Source organism: Topomyia yanbarensis, chromosome 1 (genome assembly GCF_030247195.1).
Source record: "Topomyia yanbarensis strain Yona2022 chromosome 1, ASM3024719v1, whole genome shotgun sequence".
Lineage (NCBI taxonomy): Eukaryota > Metazoa > Arthropoda > Insecta > Diptera > Culicidae > Topomyia > Topomyia yanbarensis.
In genome coordinates this window covers 182201946-182224922 of record NC_080670.1, presented here as the reverse complement: position 1 = coordinate 182224922, position 22977 = coordinate 182201946, and the positions used below count along the sequence as shown (strand labels likewise).

Here is a 22977-nt window from a genome sequence, read left to right as displayed (position 1 = left end):
GCATAATGGACGTTAGGCATACTATATGTTAGGCATAATGGACGTTAGGTATAATGGACAATTGGCATAATGGACGTTAGGCATAAATTATCACATTGAAGTATCACTGTAAGGAAATCACTTTTGGTGTTGACGGCTTCGGGTGGTAAGAGCACAAATGTTTGAAAATTTTTGATGTTATCGAATTACTCTTGAAGCTGATAAAATTTGATCATTATTTTATTCTTTTGTATATACTTGAAAAAATCTTTACTCAAATAAAAGATGCAGAATGAATGCTTGGTTTGCGGAAACTCAGCTTGCGCCAATTTCTCAGCGTACAACTGATAAATTTCACATGGCTAAAATAGACTAAACACCGGTGTTTGAAAACAGTCTCATTTGTATTAGGGTATAAATACCTCACATTAACCCTTTTATGCCCATGTTGTTCATAAACAACAACCTTTTTAAGGAACTGCAACTTTTGATTTAATCTGATTTCTTACAAAAACAAGAAAGACTAGTAACTGGGACCTTTCATTTAAGCGCTAAAAGTTATAATTATTGTCCCTAGAACTAAAATTATTGTTATTAGCTTGATAGAACTCCGCTGGAGCAGTGCTACCAGAGATATTTTCAGTTAGCGTTGATAAATGAATTTTGATATATTTTCGTTATTTCTCATTATTATTCAAAACTACTACAACGGAAAATTTTCTAGGAGAATTGTGTCGAGCATCGAAAGCTAAATATGAACGCTAGAAACAATTTGGAAATGATGTAATTGTCCAAGAAAAAAAAATATAACCTTGAAGAACAACTCATGAAAGAAAGAATGATGCATTTTATTATTCATTTAACGAATATACGAATATTTCTGCTTCTATATTGTTTATTTCTCATATCATTAAGTTCAATGATAATATTCTCGAGGCCATCAAAATATAACTACGAAAACTGTCTGCTATAAGGGAGAGTCTTTTCGTGTACTGTGGCTAGTTACCAAAACGGAAAGGATATTGTCACAAACATAAAATCTGTATTCTAATGCTGATGCTGTATATAAGAGTACAGGTTGCCATTGGTTAAAAAACTTAATGTTTGTTCATTATTTTGCTTTTTTAAATATTTGGATACAACATCTAAGAGGCTTGAAATAAGCTTGTACCCAAATTGTTCACTTAAATTAAGGGATACTTTCATTTCGTCCACGGAAAAAATAGAAAAAAACTCTACACTTGCATGCAAACTTCTCAAATGAACATCGAACACCATGGTCGCTCTAGTTCAGTATTCATCTTAAACCCACATTTCGTGTGCAAACTCGAACGCGCTAATGCGTACCAAAACACGTACACATGTTCGTCTGCACAACCGAACCCCATGTACGTACGCGATGTTCGTACACACAGGTTCTCGACACTAGTTTTCTCTTTCTATCACTCATCATCACTAGTGTTGACTCATTCTCTTTTTTGCGTGCCTTTCTCAGCGTTGCCAACATTTTTTTCAAAAAAACTGGAACCATTCTTGAAAAAAAAACAGGAAAAAACTGGATGCTTCAAAAAACCTACTTTACCCTTGTAATGTTTAAATCAACGATTCAATGAACGTAATCTTAAGTAAACACGCATGTTCCACACGTTTAACTGAACATTTGAGTCGGTTTCTTGATATTGTTGTCAAAAAAAAAAAAAACCTTCGAATTTAATTGTAATTGCAATAGTTACTAGAATTTTACTGTGTTGAAGGTTTCAATCTACACATCCACAAAATCCTAAATTTAAGACCATTTGCTAAACTTAAAACTTTCTTTAGATACCACTATAGCAACTAGCTGAGAATTCAACAAATCTGAGAATTCATCAAAATATTTGACACAATGTACTGCCACCTTTAGGCTGTTCGCAACGCTCTGATGTAAATTTGTTTCAAAGTGACAAGCCGTCGGATAATTTGGATCTGTCAAAATACATCTAGAACACGGTGATTTAGCCACCTGATCTAAATGTTTTTATTTGATTTTGTTATTGTTTGTCACTTATGTGACACATATTGTTTTTTCTGCTGTCAGTCGGCACACATACTAAGGCTGTTCGCAACGTTGATGTATTCTACTTGGGATGTTCTATTTTACATCACCAACTAAAACAGATCGATCGCAATGCTGAGATGCAGTTCTATTTTTCGAGCACTTATTTGGATCAGATTTAAAACAGCTCGACTATTCTGTTTTAAATTTTCCACAATTTAAAACACGACACAGCCCATATTGAATACACCAGCGTTGCGAACAGCCTTATGTTTGAGTTTTTAATTGAAATTGAATCAAAATGTTGCCGAACCGTTTTACTCACAAGTGGTGTAAAAAAAGGTTCAGGCTACGGTGGATTAAAATCTTATTCTGAGGCACTCGGCATCATCCTATCGCTTGCTTGAAAATTCTATGAATCAAGTTACAATTCGTAAGAAAAAAAACTAATAAATGAATATTAAAAAACTGGATAAAACTGGCTCAAATTTCAGAAAACTGGAAGATTTTTCCGATTATCTGTTTGACTGGATGTTGTAAAAAAAACTGGAAGAATCCAATTTAAACTGGAAGGTTGGCATCGCTGGCCTTTCTTGTGTACCACACGGTGTCTGTACACGGTGTTTATACCTAAGTTTGCACAAGTTGTACACAAAGGCAAAGAAAGTTTGAGGTTGAGCGCATGCGAAAAATTTTGTACAAAGTTGCAAACTTATCGATTTTCATGGGAAGACTGCTTGCAAGTGATAAATATCTCGCATGCATTTTTAATTTTAAAGTATCTTTTTTCTAACGTCAAAAAAACGTAGCGATTATTTTTATACTTTTGTGAATTATGCCTATCGTCCATTATGCCTAACGTACATTATGGCTAACGTCAATTATGCCTAACGTACTTATACCTAACGTATGTATGCCAAACGTCACGCACCCGTTGTTTACTGTCCTGCGTTTCGGCCTTTGGTGATCGTAGTTTTCAAGGTAATACGGTCGATGGTTTTTTATGTTATAGTTGTCCGATTTTACGCTAACTAATATGGATTACTTGCGTATCACTCAGCCGTATGCAATATAAAACTTATGGTTACATAAGAAAATCATTAGGTTAGTCGTTATTTAGTGCCATAGTGACACCCAATAATTGCATCATATAACCGAATGAAGAAATCTTTATTAGACATTGTAATGTCAGACCGCAGCCACTTGACGAAAAATCTTCGACTGTATTTCTTTTGAAAAAGACCAACTTCAGCGGCCGAAACGTCGGACAGTAAACAATGGCAGCTTTGCTACAGACTTTTGCAAATGACACCGGTTATACTTGGTTTTGAGCTGGTAGGAAGCTCCACATCTGTTCACAGGCTACCGTGTATAGGAACGAACCAAACGCTCTGGGAAGCAGTTTATTGATCACTTTATTCGCCCTTTGCTTTGACCGCTTGTTGTGATCAGTATCGTTGATAGCTCGAGGCAGACTGAAAAGTCCATTTCTATTGAGTTTAACTTTTTTCGACTTACATGACTCTCACAGCAGCTGTTTTAGATTTCTATATGGACGATTTTTTTTACAACTGATCCGAACAAAACAATGACATGATTGCGTTCATTCCAGAATTGGTTGCCACTGGTGTAGTCGACATTGTGGAGTTTGCCGTTGCCAATTTGGTACATGTTCGATTATTGTAATTTCCTTCTCCAATTATTCTAGCCTTATGGATGATGTTCCCTTTCATTTTTGTTTTAGCAATTTTTGCTAATAGTTTTTGCTTATACCTGTTATTTTTACTGACCATTATTGTTTTCTTTACATTCCACAGTTGCTGGCAAGAAAGGTCGCGTGATGGAACGTCGCATTCTCAAGGACTTCCAGATCGGGTTCGTCGAAGGTATCCTAAATGAAACGTTCCGCGACAAGACTGACAAATCTGCTGCCGATGTGTTCACTACTATCGCCAAGGCAATTGGTGCTCGCCAGAGTGCCAAAAAGAAGTTTGTTTTTCTTCACCGTTTGTGTTTTATCGGACTACAAGCTTTTCTCTATCATTTCCAGGAAACCCGAGGATTGGAACGAACTGGTACGAAAGAACACCATGGCAGGTGATCCAATTGGTAACTCGTCGGAGCTGCAAATGCGCCGCAGCCGGCAAAGTTTGCGCAAGCAGATTCTCGACAGTTCCGTGCAGGGTCTGGATATGAACACGGAAAATCTGGTCGAGTACAATCCGAAACTATCGGAGGTAACGCCAGTAACGCGCGTTGCCTACGTCAAGTTCATGACCAAGAAGTTCAAGAAGGACATCCAAGAGGCCGGACCGGACGAAGCGGTTGTGGAAAACGAGCGTAAACCATCGCTCAAGCGGAAGTCGTTGAAGAATTTGGTCGATCTGAAGGACAAGATGAATGTGAGTTGAATAATGGAATCGTAGATGTAAATAATAACAGATGAATAAATTAATCATATTGTGTATATTTTATATGTTAAAAATATTTTTTTTATGTTTCAGATAATTGCCGCCGAAAACAAAACGGATGAGGCTCCAAAAGAAAGTGAAATTCCACTGAAAGAGTCACCACCTACTCCAGCAGCAGTTGTAGTGACTGAGCCTCCCGCGGAAACCGCAACTCCAAAGTCCAACGCAGCGAAAGATGCGGACAGCAGAACGGATTCCACGAAAGTGCGCGTACGCTCTCCAATCATCGAAGATCCCCGTGAAGACGTGATGAGCGACAGTGACAGCCGCCCCATGTCACCAAAATCAACAACGGACAGTTCCTCGGAACGTCCCGATACACCCATCCCATCCAGTGACTCACCGGTGGACAAGAAAACCGATAGTAAACCTAGCTCTCCCGATGTCAGCTCACCGGGATCCATCAAATCTAAGGATGCAGACTCCACCAAAGAAACCAGCTCACCCAAATCAACCGATAGCCTGGAAAAGGACACTCTTTCGCCAACTACTTCGGCAAAGTCGAAATCCCGCTCCCCTTCGCCGAAAGCCAGTGAACCAGTGAAGCGCCTGGAAGTCCCTTCGGCAGCTGCCGTTGCCTCGCGTACTCCTCCGGTAGTCTCGGACAGGGGCAAATCTAAAATCACCGGCAAAACAATCAGTGGTTGGATGTGAAAGCATATCGTCGGCCTTCTGGACAATGTTTGATTCTTTACTTTCATGAAGCCTCTGTTTATGTTTATGTGTTGGTGAATTAGGAAAGAAAATCGTTCATCGTCAGTCAACATCATTAAAGTTTGGGTGTTTATTATTTTTAGCTATCGAAGAACATAATAAAGTTATTAAACGGCGTCTAGTTTCAATGCAGGAATATATTTTCTTTGATGTTTGTTACAATTGGAGAAACCGCGATGACGACTGTCCTATTTTGGAATTGCCATTCAAATGATTTTACCTCTTTCACTCTCACTATCACGTTTCCGTTGCGACTTTCGTTGACGCAATTATCCTTGTTCTACGTGTCATCATTACATGTTATGCTAGTTTGATCGAAAGCATAATCCCGTTGCTTATCGAAATCGATTTTCTATTCGGATTTTCTATCTGTGGTGAAAAATAAACCAATGTCAGTCGGTTAGATTTTCATTGAAGTTTGCATCTACGGACCGATTCCGTTGAACCGCCCCCACTATGCCTGGAAGTGTCGGGCGAGGAACGAAAATTAATCGTCGATTATTTGTTTCAATAGAAGCCTTGGCCCCGAGGGGGATAAATTTAGTCCCGTAGACTACATCAGTGGCTGAGTTCAATACAATGGTAGCAATTTTTATTTTTACTGTTGCGGTAGCATAGGAAGACAAATTTCTGCGATGTGATATGCAAATAAAACTGTGAATGGTTACTGGTGGGCTTACTTCGTGTCAGACAAGTTGCGGGGTATAGAAAAACAAAAATATGTCACGGAGAGTTTGATTAAAGACAATAACAAATTGAAGCAGAAGAATCAAAAGACTCATGCTTTGCGTACCAAAAACATAAACATTGAGTAATAACGCCGTTTACAAATTACAATTTGGATAATTACAATTAACTTCATAGTCAGAAACGGTATATAATAATTTTTTCAGTGCTTCAATTAGATTTTGTTCCAGACACTATTTAATTGAAGTTTCAGTTTTTTTTTCATTTTATTTAACACAAATTAACGATCATCATGATATATTCCCCATGAAATCCCTTTCTCACTTTTTCCAAACATTAAAACAGCAATTTTACTCACATCTTTTTTCCGACCTGCCCCTGGACCTTCCCGAAACTAAAACGTGTTGTCATTATTAGCATCATCAGTTTGACAAAATCCTCATCACCTGTTTGCTCGTTGCTGTTACCGAGATTGGTTGGATCAAACCGAGTAACGATTAAGCAGCAGGCGAACGAAAATCAGCATGCCATGCCACCCACCGACCGTTCTTCGTCAGTCAGTCAGTCAGTGTACAGCTTTGCCGCCTCTTCCCGCAATCGTTTCGGCCAGCAACTCGCCCGTCCCGGTGACTACACGCATTTGAATCGAACTTTAATCAGTGGACATGCGCTTGTTTTACGGTGTGTTGGATGCTTTTCATGACCTACGTTTCATATAAAAGGTGCGAGGATTCCACGGAGCAGTATCATTCGAATCCAAGTCTGGTGCGTTCACTGGCCAACTGGCTGGTTCAGGGGGATCTAAGTAGTCATAGCCGCAGGACAGTTTAAATATTTTTCTGACAACAGTTTTCGTTTCAAGTTGTGTTCTAGCACGTTATTGGTGCTTCTAGATTTGGACCTTCAACAGGATGCTGCCGGTTTCTCAGTTAAAAATGATTGTTTGCATTTCTCTTGCGCTGCTTGTGCTTTCAACGGTCAAATTGTGTCAGGCCGATGGTGAGTGAAGTGTTACAGCTGAAGAGCATGTGATAGTTATTAGTGGAAAACGATTTCAGTGCCAAATATGGTCGAGAGAATTTTGGATACGTGTTGTAATAATTTGTGGGTTACGTAAAGTAGAAAATTTTTTATGTACTAAGGAATCGAGTAAATAGAGTATTAGAGTAGTACAGATTTTCCTAAGAGGATGGAAGTATTTTTATATAGATGTTTTGTCCGATTTTCGGAAGCGTTAAATTTTACAATTCTTTTGTAATATTTTCAAACAACCATATTTTTGAATATTCACGAGATATAAATTTTCCACAAACTTACATACAGATTACTATATTTTACTTTTTTTGTTAGTTAATTTAGAAATCTTTTGCAACAGGCTACGTACTTGAGTGAGCGCTGAAAACCAAATTTGAAACCTGTTATTTCAAACTCTCTGCTCCGACTGCACTACGCATCAGTTTTTAGATCAGCTCATGCCTAACGAGAGCAAACCTTTTTGATTTGATTGCAAATTAATCTTTTTTGATCACTTCAACATTTCATTAACAATAATTTTGATTGTTTGTGTTTTTATTTACCGGCCCACCCTTGCGGAGTGCGGAGCTACGACAAACCGCTGCTTCTGAGTTCTTTTTAGGAAATTTTGGCACACAGAATCGCATACAACTGAATTGATCGAATAGACAATTGAATGTTTGACGTATTGCTCTTTTTTGAAAAGCATGGAAATATTCTATTTTTACTATAAACGGATTTGAGCATTGTTTGCTGTCCTGCAACAGCATCACACTCAATTCGGCTCGGCAATTTCCCAACAGCTGTGTAGTCAGCAAATTTAAAAACTGATGTCTCAGTAAAGTGAGATTTGTTTGCTGATTTTCGGTGAAATATTTTCCAGAACTCAGCTATCAAACGTCACTTTTACTGAGATCTCAGCAATAAGTTGTTTGCTGAGATTTCAGCTGATGAGATTTCGGCAAAAGATGCGAAAAAAGCTGAGATTCGGCAGAAAAAATTAAGTGTGTAAATGCTAAGATCACACGTATAAACGATTCCGATGTCGCAAACAAAATTCTCGTTTATTAGAACATAGTATGGTTTTCAGCTTGTTTATCAAATGAAATCTAGGTGATCTTGTGGTGAATTTCTTTGCGGTGTTTCGGACTACAATTTCTCAGGCAACTACGAACTACTACAATGGTGTCATTCACAGTGATGCGTAACCTGTCCGGTCCGAATACCGGTGTGTACATTGCCCGGCCTATCAGAGTGTTCATGTTACCAATAATGGGCTAAATGTCGCGCCGTGAGCAGCAGCTATTGGCAAACTCGAACTGAGTGTGAAATATCCCTTACTCACCCTCGGCTCTCGCATTTCCCTGATGTGGCACATTGAGAATGCTGCAGTTGAAGAAACGGCCTTTGAATTGTACTATATACACTCTCTCCTTGATTACCAGTTAATGGATCGTTGTTTGTAGCATCTTGACCATCACTATAAGACCGATTTTCAGATCATTTGGTCCCGCTAAGTAAAGTTCCTGCACTGTTACAAATTCGAAGCTGCGGGATTCCAGCCAGTCGTGCTGAATTCGGTTGAAGCTCGGTAAGGCAAGCGATTTGCAGTTCATGTTCCATGTTTGGTCGGTGTTTAATCAGACCGGACTAAGCAACATTTTATTTATTTCAAGAAAAACGGCGCTGCAAAATAAAAAAAAAATGAATATACTTTTAAAGTGGTCTGTTAAAGGTTGCAGATCTCGTCAAATACAACATAAAACCACGTTCGATCAATTTAATATACCTTGATTTATATTAAAAAAAACCTTTTTTCGGGATTTACAACACAGAACAAATTTTTGCGCGGACATTTTTCCAAAAGATTTCAAATTTTTTATGTTTTGTGGAAAGATGACCTTTCCAACGGTATGCTATGTTATGTACTTTTGTTAAAAGTACCATGCGGTTTTGGGACAACAATATGAAAGTACCCATTATTTTACGATTTTTTCTTTAAAAATATGAGAATTGCTCTACATTTTTATTTGAAAACGTCTTGTATACATATTTAAGGAGAAAATTTAATTCCGCATTCAACGACCTATTTGTGATCAAAATCGGTTGGAAAATGGCAGAGTTATTATTTTTTTTTTCAAATTAGAAACTTGGTCGCATGAACTATTAAGGGGACAGTCCCATATAAAAATTTCAAAAAATAGATTTTTGTTTGCTCGATTATGTATACATTCAAAAGTAATCAAAAGTATGTGAACTTTAAGATTTAAATTGGAAAAATAACGGAACATATAATTATCGAAAATTGGAAAAATAACGGAACATATAAGCATCTTATAGCGCGAGACAATAATTCACTAGCCCCTTAATAGTTCATGCGAGCTTGTTTCTAATTTGAAAATAATTTAATAACTCTGCCACTTTTCAACCGATTTTTGACGATAAGTAAATCGTAGGATGCGAAATATAATGCTCCCTCTAAAATTTTATTAAAACAAAGACGCTTCTTTAGAAGAATGTTGAGTAATTTGCATAATTTTCATGGAAAAATCACAAAATTATGATTGTTTTCATATTGTTGACCCGAAACCGCAAAGTATCTTTGACAAAGGAACATAACATAGCATACCGTTGAAAAGGCATTTCCTTTTCTATCCAAAAATTTAAAATCGGTTGAAAAATGACCGCGTAGAAATTTTTCTAATGCCGAAGGTCCCGAAAAATAGTTTATTTGCCATGAATAAAGATTTTGAGGGAACACAAAATTTTTCAAACATTGTTTTGTGTTGCAATTGGCGAGATCTACAGAGACTACAGATACTATTTGCTCTTTACCAGTGTATACCAGTTTCATTGGTGCGCAAGACAATCTTTAATCACTTTACCTTTGCGAAAGCTAAATTGAGTATCTTGTATCAAGCCGTTCGCCTTTACCCAATTACCGGGTTGTCGTAAGATAATTTTCTCCATCAACTCCCGAATATAGGAAGCCATTTTAATCGACCGATACGAATAGTGGTCGGAGGCTTCCTAGTTTATAGATAGCAAGTGAGCGCACTTCTCTCTATTGAACAAATTCAACAAAGGTCTCTTTGCAGGGTAAGCCAGATTCTTCATCAGATGATCATCAAAAAACTCTTTATCCTACCACGGCTTGAGGGTCGCATGTTTTCCGTCGCGACAGGCATGCGTTTCGTTTAGCCTTGAACCACGGCATCGATGATGCCAGGAAGTCGTATTCTTCATTCGGAGGAAGCTTCTATAATATATCTCTTACTTAAATATTTCGTGTGAAGTCAATTGAATCCACACAGCATGTACCGTTGATTTTTAAAACAATCATTGACTACCGTTGGGATCGGAGATTACTTGAGCGTTTTTTCAAAAACACATCTACAATGAGTGACTCTCATTGTTTACGTTCTCTTCTGTTAATAATTCGGTCGCTTTAACATTTATCCCACAACTCTTTGCATAATATGCTAGTCAAAACCACCGTCTTTCGATCTGTATTGTAAAATAAGTGAAAAGTGCTATAGTGACGCTGTAATAATCGAAAGAGAAAGTAAACAAAGAGAGTCACTCGTTGTAGGTATGTCGTTTTGAATAAAAGCTCTAGATTACATCGCAGGTACAATCTAACCGCAGCGTAGTCGAGTAAAGGGATAAGTCTAGTGCACTTGTACGCGCTGGAGATTTGGGAATACGCGTTATATTACTCTCGTTCCAAACTGTCATATTGAAGTAATCGCAAAGGATGAGGTATTATCATTGAAAAGGGAGCACCAACCATAGAACTGGGAACCATTGAAGCAGGTTGGAGCTCTTGGAGGAATATATTAGCAAGCATTACACTTTGATTTTTACTGGTCAAGCGACAACTTTAATACGTGGTGCCGAAGGGAAGTGAATTCTATTGCAGAAACAGAAATATTGAAGAAACAGATCTATTGAAGAAACACCAGTATCGGTGTCTTTGGAAACCCAGTCGACAATGTCAGAAAATTTCAGCTGTCCACCTTCTCGCTAGGTCTCTGGTTGTAAGTTGGGGCTTCCACTTTCTTCGATAGTGCTGTGAACTACTGTATGGTTTATAAATTTCTAAATCCAGGGGGCACTTGCTTCGGTTTCGTACAAACATGTTTCGATTTTGTTTCAAACGTCTCAACCTTATACCCTATGTCCTAGACTAGGAAGCTTATAAGAAGAAAGGTTCTTCTTTTTCCTAGAACCGCCAAGATCAGAAAAAGAATGTACGCTCGTAGGGTTCTTCATAGTCTACATCACAAGGAGACAAAAGATCAAAGATTTCCTGAACAAGGGTCTCTTTCAAGCATTTCTGCATAAGAGCGCCTAGAGCGTTATTTTAAAGATCGCTCGATTTTATCAAAGCGCAATTTGTACACTGCCGAGATATTATGTGGAGTCTGGCCACAATAGAGACACTTTGGAGCATGTCTCGTGCAACCATTTTCCTCATGATATTCTCCCCACTTACCGCACCGTGCCTTATTGTCACAGTAGGTAATTGGGCAGAGCAGACCCGGTGAAAGTCACTCGAAAGGAGTATGATGGGGAATAAGTCATCATTCCATTCATCAACGCATTTGCTCGCATTCAAGTATGTTATATGAGTGAAGCGAGGCGTCCTAGAAATAGTCTACTACGTGCTTCATCTTTTTTCGACGGTCAGACTTGGCTCAATGACCACGCCGTCAATTTTCACATCCCGTGAGGGTACATAGTGCTCCAACGTCTGGTCGCAGGCAACCGCGTTTGCTTGCTTCAGGAAAGTCAAAACTCTGACACAGAAAAAAGGAAGAAGGAAGTGACTAGTTATCTTTCAGGTAGAGATTTGCGATGATGACATCTTGAGCCAACGAAATCTACCTCATTTTGGGAGCACTGCTAGATTTCAACAATTGCGTTGACGGTTGCCATTTTGTTTGCATTGCTTTTCGCATATCTCTCCTTGGAGGATAATTAGAAATGACAATAGCTAACCTGGTTTGACGTTGAAGATTTAAATTTAGATTTGGATTTCATTTTTGATGTGACTTCTCTGTTTCAAAGTTATTTTAAACACATTTTTGTTTGATGTTTTATATGTTACTACATTGATAGTATATGATCTCAAATCATGGTTTATGTGCAATTTACGAGCAATGCTTCCATGGATGAGCAGTGTTTGTGATTTACCCTTAAGGCGTCTTTACCTACTTCCTCCAACCAAGTTTGGTCTAAAATTTTATTGAAAATTGAGTTTTAGGACATTTAACGCCACGGCATGACTTCCACTTCACACATTCTCTTCCTTCATCAGGATCTGGCAAGGACAAACATAAAAATAGATTTTGTTACTATGGTTTAATTGCCGCAAGGTTCTACTGTATCGATTTTGTTGGTTATTTTCGGCAAATTTGAAACTAAGAGAAAACGAAAGCTATGAAATTGAAAGACGGATAGGTATTCTAGAGCGAACCAGTTATAAATTTAGAACGGAAAACTAGGACTAGGCAGGCTCATATGGACATGATCGAAAGGAAATGTGAAGAATCCTTTGCCTTCTGCTACGTAGGAGTTGGGCGTTGCACCCAAGTCTACCGCATGGTCTATGGCAGAACATAACTCATCATCATGTTTTACCGTCGCACAGTGGGACGAGCCCGGACTTAAGTCCATATATGAAGGTTATGCGATATTCTCACTAGTATTTTTCTCGTATCAGCTGATCCATCAGAGATATTTTCGCGAGATTTTAGGTGATTTGAATGCAAAATGAATTTTTCACAGCTTTTTGAACGGCATAACTCAAGTGTTTTTTGCATTATTTGACCATAGGAACTACATACGGTTATTCTCGTTTTTCAAAGAAACGGTTGATTTTATGAATTGCATTACTTCACCAAAATTATCCATGTGTTAAAATTACATCGTAAAATCGCCAAAAATAAGTCACTAGTTGGTTTAGTTAGTGTTAGGTAACTGTTTGTCATGATTTTTTCTTGAATTCGAACTTCTAAAGCGAAAACAACAACGACGCCCATGAATGCCCGCGATCACACTATGCTCATTTGAAAGCTTTTCATTTTCTCTTTAAAATGAGCCTATGCTACTTTTGCGAAAACTTGCGATAAGTAGTCAAAATTTGAAAAAAAAAAAACTGTGAATGGAGACGCATGGTTATTACTGACATTTAATTTGAATATTCACTTTGTAACTAGAATAATGACACTAATTTATGCACAACTTTCAAATAGGATTTAGAGCATGATCTACAAGGGTTTTACTAGTGACCAAGAGTAAGGAGCCGAGTGGGAAGTATGGTTTTTAAGTGGTAAAGAAATTAAGAATGTTTAAAAATCAGTAAATATTTTCAACCATTGAAATGTGTCACCAAATGTTTCATGAACTATTTTTGCTAACTTACGCAATAACTGTCAAATTGAGTGAACACAGTTGAGTTCTAGTCATTTGGTGAGACTATTTTATCCGAGTTTGCATAGCACTCATAAGCTTAAGCTTATCCAAATAAAATAAGACCATTTTTAAATGAACCATATACGCGAAAAAAGGATTTTGGATTTATTTTTATTTAAGGTATGAAATAAACAATCTAAGTAACTTAAAACACACCTGCGAAAACAAAATCGTTAACCATCTTGTTGATTAGTGAATGTAAATCAGTATTCCACTAAGACGCTCAAAATGTTTGTTTTAAAAACGAAAGAAAATTTAGTTTTCATACCAAGTAACCCAATAATGAATTAAACGTTCCAAAATTAGTCGATCACATCTTATTTGATCCTTAAAAATAATATAGTCATTTATGAAGCCCCATAATGAGATGTCAATCAATTCGTTTCAATACGGAAAATAAATTCCAAAATTACAATTGAAATAAATCATTATAAAAGACAAAATATTTACTTTTGAGCCACTCTAATAAGAAATAAAGTTAATTTCTATTTTAAAAACGTCCTATATGAACCGATACGGAAAAATTTGGACTTTAGTCCACATTTTGTTCTAAGTCGTGCCACTGTGCGTCGACGCCGGCGGTGTTAGACGGTCTCTTGGTCTCAAATGAAAGGTATTGCGCCCTCATAAATGGCTATTAAATTTCATCCCGATCCGACTTCCGGTTCCGGAGTTATGGGTTGTGGCGTGCGATCACATAGCAAGTTGTGATTCAAACCGATACTCCGATGAAAGCAAAAAAGGTAAAAATTGAGCTAAAACATCTCTCAAACAGCTTAAATTAGCAGTTCTAGGTCACCGACGGCCAACCAAACTTTCGTTGACTACATTGACCACCATCGACGATTCCGGAAGTGCCCGGGAAAAACCGCCATCGTTCAAAATTAACGAACTCAGATCAGTTTCCCGGAAATGGTTGGGCCGATTTTCACAAACTTAGTCCCAAATGATAGCTATAATATCCTCACAGATGTCTATAAAATCTATGTACGGATCGCTTATATGGTTCCGGAAATATAGACTAAACCGTCCGGTCACATATAAAATTCCCATGTAAGCCGGATCTCAAATTTTGTTTTCAAAGGGGGGACCCCATGAAATTTCAGAAATCGAATTCGTATTTTTGATTGATTTTATGTTATCTCGAAATTTTTTTTTATAAAAATCGACTTTTTGGGACTTAACCGATTTCGCTCCTTTTTTCAATTCAATATTACCGTGGCTGGCTTTTTCTTTTGCAAAATTTTAGAACTCGAATAATGATTTCTTTTCTTGTATATAGTTGTCAAGTCATGTATAATAAAATTGTGTATGCATTACAAATTTGAAAGCTTTTAATAAATATAAGCAACTTAAAAATTCTCGTGTTCATGATTGAGAAAGGCACAATTGCACCGCTAGGTAGATTAAAACAGGTTTTTATTTAATTTGAGTTAGGATGGTCCTTGTGGTTATGATGTTAAAAGTATCGCCTTTTAAGATATCTTAAATTGAGCTACATAATGTTTTACAGAGTTATGAAACAATTTAATTGAAGTAAGTTTGCTGAACAAACTATATGGCTATCTCTAATTGTTCATGTGTTTTTTAAATATTTAAGGTGGGGTGGCTCTTGAAAAATTGGTTTTGTTTTGATATCTTTTTATGTGTTAAATTCTCGCAAATGCTTTGTTCCAGAAATTTCTATAGCTTTTCGAAACGCCCATTTTTTACGAAGCAATAAAGTTTCTATCTCTTTTGTTTTCACAGTTACACTAGATTTCCTAAACAAAAATGGTTTACTTCAAATCTTTGAAGAATGCAAATAGGGTATAAATTTGGCAATTTCATTAGAAACATCGAAACTTTTTAAGTTTTCAATAATTGCATTATTTATGTAAAAATTTGAATAAATCATTAAAATTGGCATTTTTTCAACCAAAATCATTCATAACTTTTCAAATAGACGAGATAATAACATTGTTGTTTTAAAACTTTATATGTCATATGCGCCATATAATGTTTTAAAAGTGTCGCGAGCAAAGAATTTATGTATGAAACAACAAATGAACTATAGTAATTTATAGAGGTTACGTTTTCATCGTTCAATATCTTATCTAGCTCATTCACAGGAGTTCCAACATCACAAATTGCTTAATGTGGAAGTTTTCCGTGACTTAACTTTTTGTCGGTTTCGACAGCATAATTCACTAAGTGACTTTACGCTTGTCCGGACATTACGCAGACTCAGGCGATTCGCATTTAATGCCATAATATTCTGACTCCTGCGTGTGGAAGACAACAGGTTAAGTCGCCGAGAAACTCTAAGCTCATTCATATGACCCTATTCTACGGTTTTCTGAATTTTCTTTCATTAAATCCTTGCTTTTTTCTTGAGTACTTTGGCTTTTAATATTGAAAAATATTTTACACCTTCCAGTCCCTTGCTACTTAAATGTCGTTACAAAATAGAAAAAGAAAAACTGACTCACTCGTAGCCGTTAATAAAAAAGGAAAAAACGGATTTTCAAAATTGCTAAAGACTTCAAAGATTGCGCATTGCATTGCATAAAAGCATTGTACTGTTCACTAGTTCACCCGTTCCAATGTATCATGCTCCTAACAACACGGAGTCAGTGGAAGTGAAAGGTCTGAAGCGGATCAATCGACTATTAAATAAATCAGCGAGAGCGTAACCGTAATGTCCACGAATTCCAATTTCCCTGCAACGATTCTGCCAAACATTATTCCTGTTCTAGTGTGTAGTAATGATTGCTTTAATGATTGTTGTGCCAGACTGAATTATCATGTTGTAACACCATTTTGCTTGTTTAATATTGTGAAAATTGTTAAACATGATCATCCACAACTGACGTCCTCTTACCTATTTGTCATAAGCCTAACCCTGTTAAATGCCTCTCCCCTCGGCTATACCACCTGCTTATTCAATTTGCAATTAAAATATGTTACAACTAAATCACAGAGAGCAGACATCCAGGTTCGAAGAAACAAGTTCAAAATATTTGTGCTAATATCTGCTAGAACACTACGGTCACCATACTGATATATCCTAATATCATTATGACGGTCACTTGGACATTAATTGTGTTATTCACAGTATAACTCACGCACTAAACGAAATAACGAAAGAACTACCTCTGGTGGTAGCATCACAATTACGGAAATTTGTTTCTCAACTTTTACGCTTGAGATGGACGTCTGTTTTCTGTGCCTAAACTGATGTTGCTTCTCGGTTTTGTACGACTCAGAGGAAACTTGGCCTTAATATCACTACTCTGTCATCGATGTTGCGTGATATTCGTTATGGAATATTGGTTGTTTGGAGGCCATTTATAAATCATGTCTCGTAAAAATAGGGTTGCCACTCTGTGGGTTCGAGCCGGAGACTGCGGTTTTTAGGGGCGATCTCCGGATTTCATGTCAATTTCACCGGGTCCGGTGAGACGAAGGATAATTTGTTTTTAAGATCCTCAAAGATAAGTTCGTCTAACAAACATCCTTCATTGGTCCACTTCGTTTGACGCTTTATTGAATGTAGTGTTAGTTTTCCTCATAACTGTAATGGGAAACACGAAATCTAATATACATTATGAATTTATTTTTGATGTTATTTTTCAAAATATATCATGAATGTTCTAATGTAATTTTGGAGGAGAGCAATGGTCGTGCTTTTGGATTCCTTGCGATTAACTAGAGGTGCGCAATTTTACACCCAACTAAACCGATAAATTCGATCACAAATGTGATTAATTTACATCTAAATGTGGACGACACAAGAACAGTTGTGAGCATTACGATTTTCCCAAATATGTGCTAAATTCTTAGCCTGACGGGTTACTGTGGGACTGTATAAAGCTTACATGTTTCTTTTTAACGCATTAGGTAATGAAAAACAAAGATGTGTGCCAATACTGTCAACCCTGCGCAGAAAAGAAAAAAAAGAAAGAACGGAAATACACTACCTCTCCAAACATATTGCAAATTGGTCGCCATACGGTGATATAACACAGTCTTCACTAAAGAGATTAGAATGGCAAGGAGAAACCATGTTCTGTTTGGAATTTCAAATTCAGCTTTAGAAGCTTATAGCTGAGTTCGGATTCCGGACGGAGCATGTCGTTTCTTTGGTTTTCTAATCTCTTTAGTTCTTATAAGTCTCCTATCTCATGCCTCCACGCGAGTCTAATCAAGGTAACACTACCGCAAAAATGAATAGCTGATCGGAAATCAGCCGTAACAAGACTTTAATCTGACTAGTATCTATGATCGCGGGTCAATACGTACTGAAAATTCGCCGCGTCTGTTTTTATGAATCTAATTTCAAGTTCCGTTTTTGCTAAACAGCCCGTGTATCAGGTTAACAATTCTTTGTATTTCCCTTCAATGGTCGTTATTATCGCTCGTATACGTTTATTTTACAAATCATCTGATATGTACATCTCGCGCTATCATAACTCTTTGTCTGTACAACGTGTTATCACTCGGTAGTTTTCAACCCAATAAATATATCGTATAGAAGGAATAGCAAAATCTGTCAAAATACTGTTGCAAAAAAATTGTGATCCAATTACGCCGATAAGTTTAGCTTTTCTGAGCAATACTCCCACGGTCAGGTGTGTGAAGTTCAAATTGCTTTGTTTAGAAAACATAGGATACTCTCGGTAGCCAGCTACTCAGAGTTTAAAAAGAACCAAAAGCTAAACAAGATCTTATACACAAGTTATAGCCTTCCAAACAACCAACTACGCGACACCTATGGAAGAGCCTGATGAATCGTCTACCTTTCGTTAAGTAGAGCATCAACACTTCCCGTCTACATTAGCCGTTATCCTTCCCCGTGAACGATGAAGATGGGTGTAGCCTGCAATGATGGCTATCATGCTGTTGAGATTTTTTTATATGTCTCGGATTATTGTGAATTCCTACTTACCACTTCCTAAGCAACTCTTATTAGATAATCAGAGCAGTCAAACATGATGAAGTCAGTGTGCAATCCGCCAAAATCATCATCACAACGCAACGCAACGAGGGTGAATTTGGACTTGTTATCCCAATATTTCCATCGAATTATTGTCTCTATATTATAGAGTCAATAATTCGATGGAAATATTAGGAGAGCAAGTTGAAATTCACCCGACATAATTTATTCACTGCTGTACCCCTGGGAGTGAAGTAATCCCCGGTTGAAAAACACTGACCTAGAGCAGCGATCACTCCGACCTCCTGGTTGTACTCGAATGGTTGGCGTGTATTACCCGTGGTAGAATTGTCCTTTTGTATATTTTTGTTGCGTTGGAATACATTTTTGTGACGGTTCTTGATCTGTGATCCGGAAAAAATTTCTCCTAGCTCTTCGGCCACTTTCTTTGCGATAGCTTTCCACATATCTTTTTTCTTCTTGAATGAATTCTCATAGACCCTACGACCTCTTTATACTCCTTATATGCCGTAAGCATAGATTCAGTTTGCAATTCAGTCCATGCAATGACCGTCTTGGTAGCCCAGTTTCCGGAATTCTATTGACTAGCGAATACATCGTTTGTCGCTGCAAGTCTACGTCATGACATATCGAAGTCACTAGGAATCCTAGTACCGAAAAGGGATGCTTCAAAGTATCTAGCGGAACTTGATACATTGGCAAACTTAAAGTTATGAAGAACAAGATTATACTATTGATAGATATTTTAAAAGATTTTGCACATTTAAATGCTTACCTGTTATGTGTTGAATATACACAGTACCATCCGGTTGGATCAATGGACAATTTTCCAATTGGAAAAGTCGAAAATTGATATAATCGACGGATTGTTCCATTCTTCGCACAATATTCAACCGAAAACAAACTTCACACTTCACATACAACCAAAATTCAAACCAAATAAAACCGTTACTATAGAGACTCGACATAACAATATAATTATCTCACCAATACTACACCATCCGAGCCACCCAAGAAAGTTTTGCGTGTTCGTTTCACTCGGTGTCAGATTCGCTCGCGCGTTGTCTCAAATTCGAAAACCGTACAAAAGATCAGCTGTTCAGTGCCTACTGAGTTTGTTCGAAAATTCCATTGAATGTGGTCTTCAGATAAAAGCAAATCCAATTTTCCGAAAATGGCTTTAGGAACAAAAGGCTAGGTTCGTAACGAACGGGAACTCAATTTAGACAGATATTTGTTCGTAGTTCTAACCTGATCCGAGCAAGTTTTCCTTCTTGTCAATCGGTTAGTCGATTTTCTCCCAAAAGAAAAAAAGACTCGTAACCGACTTCTATTATTCGATGCTCATTGACTTTGCATTTGTTTTCCATATTATCGTTCAACTTTCTTATCGCAAAGGACAACCGAAAATTATACCGCAAAGTTGATTCGTTCTTGTTAGCGGGTAGTTGGTGTGTAAGTACTCTCAATTCCACATAAACATAATGGTAGCATGAATATCATTTTCGCATTCATTCAGAGTGCACAACCTAAACAAAGAAAATTCCATATCGCTGAAAGCACAATACTAATTAAAGCAACGTAAACCCCGTAAAATCTCAGCACCTCCGGAAATAAACAGTTCTACGATTGAAAATGAACGCGCACTGAGCAGCGTAAAACAGCCTAAAGCTGAAAATTGTGCACTGGTTCCTATAGCAACAAATCGCTCTCGGCATGAGGAGGCAATAACACCAGCCAACACCGAGTCCTTCTCAATTATCTCCCACTTTTGTCAAGATGAGCTAAATCTAGCCGAGCGCCCTGTGGCAGGCAACCACGCGTCGGTGAAAAGTTGGTTTTAATCATTCTGTTGTTTTCTTTTCATTGACACATCGGTGCCACCCGGTGCATTTCATTCTCGGATTCTCCCGCCACCACCTACCGACCAACTCGCCCGCAGCTGATTTCGATGCCACCGGTGATGTACGTCACAAACGAGGACCTACGGTGGGCTTGTTTGCGTTTCCGCGAGTTGGCCGCCCTGATCCGGACCTGCTGGAATGGGGAAACTCAGCACTTCCGGCTGAGCTGGCCGATGATTATGGTTTGGTCAAAAGCAACGGTTAACACAACGAGTGATTGAATTTCGCTTCTTTTTTCATTTCATTTCCATTCCAGAGGACTATCCCATTCGAGAACTAAAACGGCAGGGTATGGTTGCGTACCCACGAGTAGGACGCTCGGGATCGAACGTGGCACGCTACTGGCCTAAGTCGATGCAACAGAAACGTGCCGGGAACTCGGGTGCCAACAGTGGCATGTGGTTCGGTCCCCGGCTAGGTAAACGTGCCAACGCGGCTGTCAGCGAGATCAAAGGTGAACAATTATAAATACAGGTGAATTACTTGTTCAATGTTGGATGATGCAATTAATCGATTTGTTTGTTTGAAACTTTTTTCCACACTATTCTCTTCATGTTACTGGGAACGTTAAATGAATTAGTTGGAGCTAAATCTGAACGTTGCTTACGATTCAATGTGCATGGGATCAAGCCCGTTATTTTTGGAATACAATCGAATGTTTCAGTTTATAGTTTTATGTTTAGAAACATTTCTATAATTTAGGAGCACGTCTATATTCTAATGCGATTTTTGACCTTTTCCAACAGGTAATGAAGTCTACACACCTCGCCTTGGCCGTGATTCGAGAGGAATCTCCTTCTTCAGCGGCCTGCTGGATTACAAGCGACTATCCCGAACCTCGCTCACATCGGAGAACTAAATTAAACACTATTTAAACTTCTAAGCAATTGTTATAATTTTTAAAATTGAAAGTGCTGGAAAGTGTATGTTCGCCAGCAACTATTGTGTAATTTTCTGATTAAACTGAAAATTAAATTGCCCGCTAAAGATCCACTCTGGGATAAACGATCCAAATTAAAAAGGCTGGAGAAAGCTTGTTTAGAATGTGTTGCAAAGCGATTTTTGTAAACAAGCTTTCTAATTAAATATGGAGGGAACTATAGCAAGCAATTTGATATCTTTTTCTCTGAAAGCAGATAGTTTGAAATTTAATTTACGAATGGAATGTCACACAGCTTCGTTTGCGCTCTCGCACTCTGAAAACATGCACAAGACTCTCGTAAAACACGATAGCATTTAGTAGTAGCAATCGTTCATGCAAAAATATTATTTAAAGTTGTAAATAAAGAGTAAACCATAATCGTACTTGTAAATTGAAAGAAATAAACCAATTATGATAGTATGAAAAAATCCCTGGAAATTATTTCGTACCCATTTAAAAAGGGCAAGTTGCTGGCTAACGGGGGGCAATTTGCCAACTCGGCTGCGCTAATTGCCCTTCAATTTGCCAGCAAATTGCTTGCAATTAGGGGGCTATTTCAAATGCAACATTTGGGCGATTTGCCGCCGTCATTTTTTTGCCGCCCAACCCGCCCTTAAATCGCCCCCAAATCGCCCACGGAACGCGTCATTCAGTCGCCTTTAATTGCCTAATATGAAAATTAAAAATCATACTTATTTCCCAATTCATTATCTACTCACATATACTTACCAGTATACTAGGTAATCACCACCAACTTATAGGAACAATCAAATGAAGTGCACTAGACAAACAAAATACAAGTGAGAACACACCAATTATTCAAAAAACAATTTTAAGCTTAACCGCCATGTTTGAAAAACTCAAAATACAACCAAGTCCATTTCAGCTGCCAGAAAATTTGTCTAAGTATTGAAATTGCTTTTAAATCGCATTCGCAAATTGCATTTGTTCCTAGGGGCAATTAGCACAGGCGAGTTGAGTCGAACGTCAAACATTTTAAATCGCATTTTTTTGACAGGGAAATATAACACTTCAGGAATCAGATTAAGTTGACTGGATTGACACGTTCATATGAGCGACCGAAAATAAAATTCGCAGGGACAAAACATACTTCGTAAAGCCCGTTTCAAACATATTAGAATATAAAGATCGGAAAGAAACTTCAAGCGTAAAAATCGGACTGTGAACCTTCAGCATAACAATCGTTTAAAAAACTACAAGGGACAGCCCTATGGGGTTGTACGAACTGCAGACGTAGGACTGCAATACGTGAAATATTTAATTTCTTATTACATTTGGATTAATAATTAATCAAACATTTCTTTCTACAGTTCACTTCATGAATCAAACCGTCTTGCTCATCAGGTCATTTTATTTACAATGGGCGATCGATTCCGATTAAAGAAAGCAGACAGAAAACTGCGGTGGAAAACCGAACTAACATCTGGAACTGCTTTAAAAATTTAAAGTTTTCTATTGTGTGCGGTAAACAACCAGACCGATGCATAAAAGCCATGTTTTAAACAATACAGTCACAGACCTTGTATAGGACAAGCTTTATAGTTTTATTTTGCTGTTATTGTAATTTTCCTAAATGTAGCGAATTCAGTGGTTTTAATCATATATCGAAGCAAAACAAATACAGGAATCGAAAATAGTTTTATGGATGGACTTAGATGCATTTTTTGCAGCGATTTTTTAACTAACAGTTAAAAATAGGCTTTGTAGTACCTATGTATTGGTAGAATCAAAGTGGGATAGGCTGAGTGGAAATGAATCTCGTGGAATCAATAAATTCTAGAGAAAATTCTCAATAGGACGTAAGTAACATT

The 22977-nt window shown here is 37.6% G+C and overlaps 2 protein-coding genes across 2 annotated transcripts in view; both read left to right on the top strand.

The window, feature by feature from the left end:
* LOC131683713 (transient receptor potential protein) overlaps positions 1 to 5335 on the top strand; it is a 38130-nt gene extending 32795 nt beyond the window's left edge. The window contains exons 14-16 of the mRNA XM_058965951.1: positions 3832 to 4003; positions 4065 to 4416; positions 4519 to 5335. Of these exons, the coding sequence (XP_058821934.1) occupies positions 3832 to 4003; positions 4065 to 4416; positions 4519 to 5139 (1145 nt within the window). The 3' untranslated portion in view covers positions 5140 to 5335. The remainder of the gene's footprint in view (positions 1 to 3831; positions 4004 to 4064; positions 4417 to 4518) is intronic.
* A 1292-nt stretch (positions 5336 to 6627) lies between these two features.
* On the top strand, positions 6628 to 21309 carry LOC131683705 (cardio acceleratory peptide 2b). Its single transcript, XM_058965939.1, has 4 exons — positions 6628 to 6885; positions 20262 to 20405; positions 20480 to 20697; positions 20970 to 21309. The coding sequence occupies exons 1-3, from the start codon at positions 6798 to 6800 to the stop codon at positions 20689 to 20691; spliced, it is 444 nt and encodes a 147-aa protein (XP_058821922.1). The 5' UTR covers positions 6628 to 6797; the 3' UTR covers positions 20692 to 20697; positions 20970 to 21309.
* The last annotated feature ends 1668 nt before the right edge of the window (positions 21310 to 22977 follow it).

What these genes read in the sequence shown, in the direction of transcription:
- LOC131683705 (XM_058965939.1), top strand. Translation starts at nt 6,798, where the DNA reads ATGCTGCCGGTTTCTCAGTTAAAAATGATTGTTTGCATTTCTCTTGCG. An exon ending in CAAATTGTGTCAGGCCGATG is followed by an intron (nt 6,886 to 20,261) that starts GTGAGTGAAGTG and finishes ACTCGCCCGCAG; the next exon opens with CTGATTTCGATGCCACCGGT. An exon ending in TGAGCTGGCCGATGATTATG is followed by an intron (nt 20,406 to 20,479) that starts GTTTGGTCAAAA and finishes TTTCCATTCCAG; the next exon opens with AGGACTATCCCATTCGAGAA.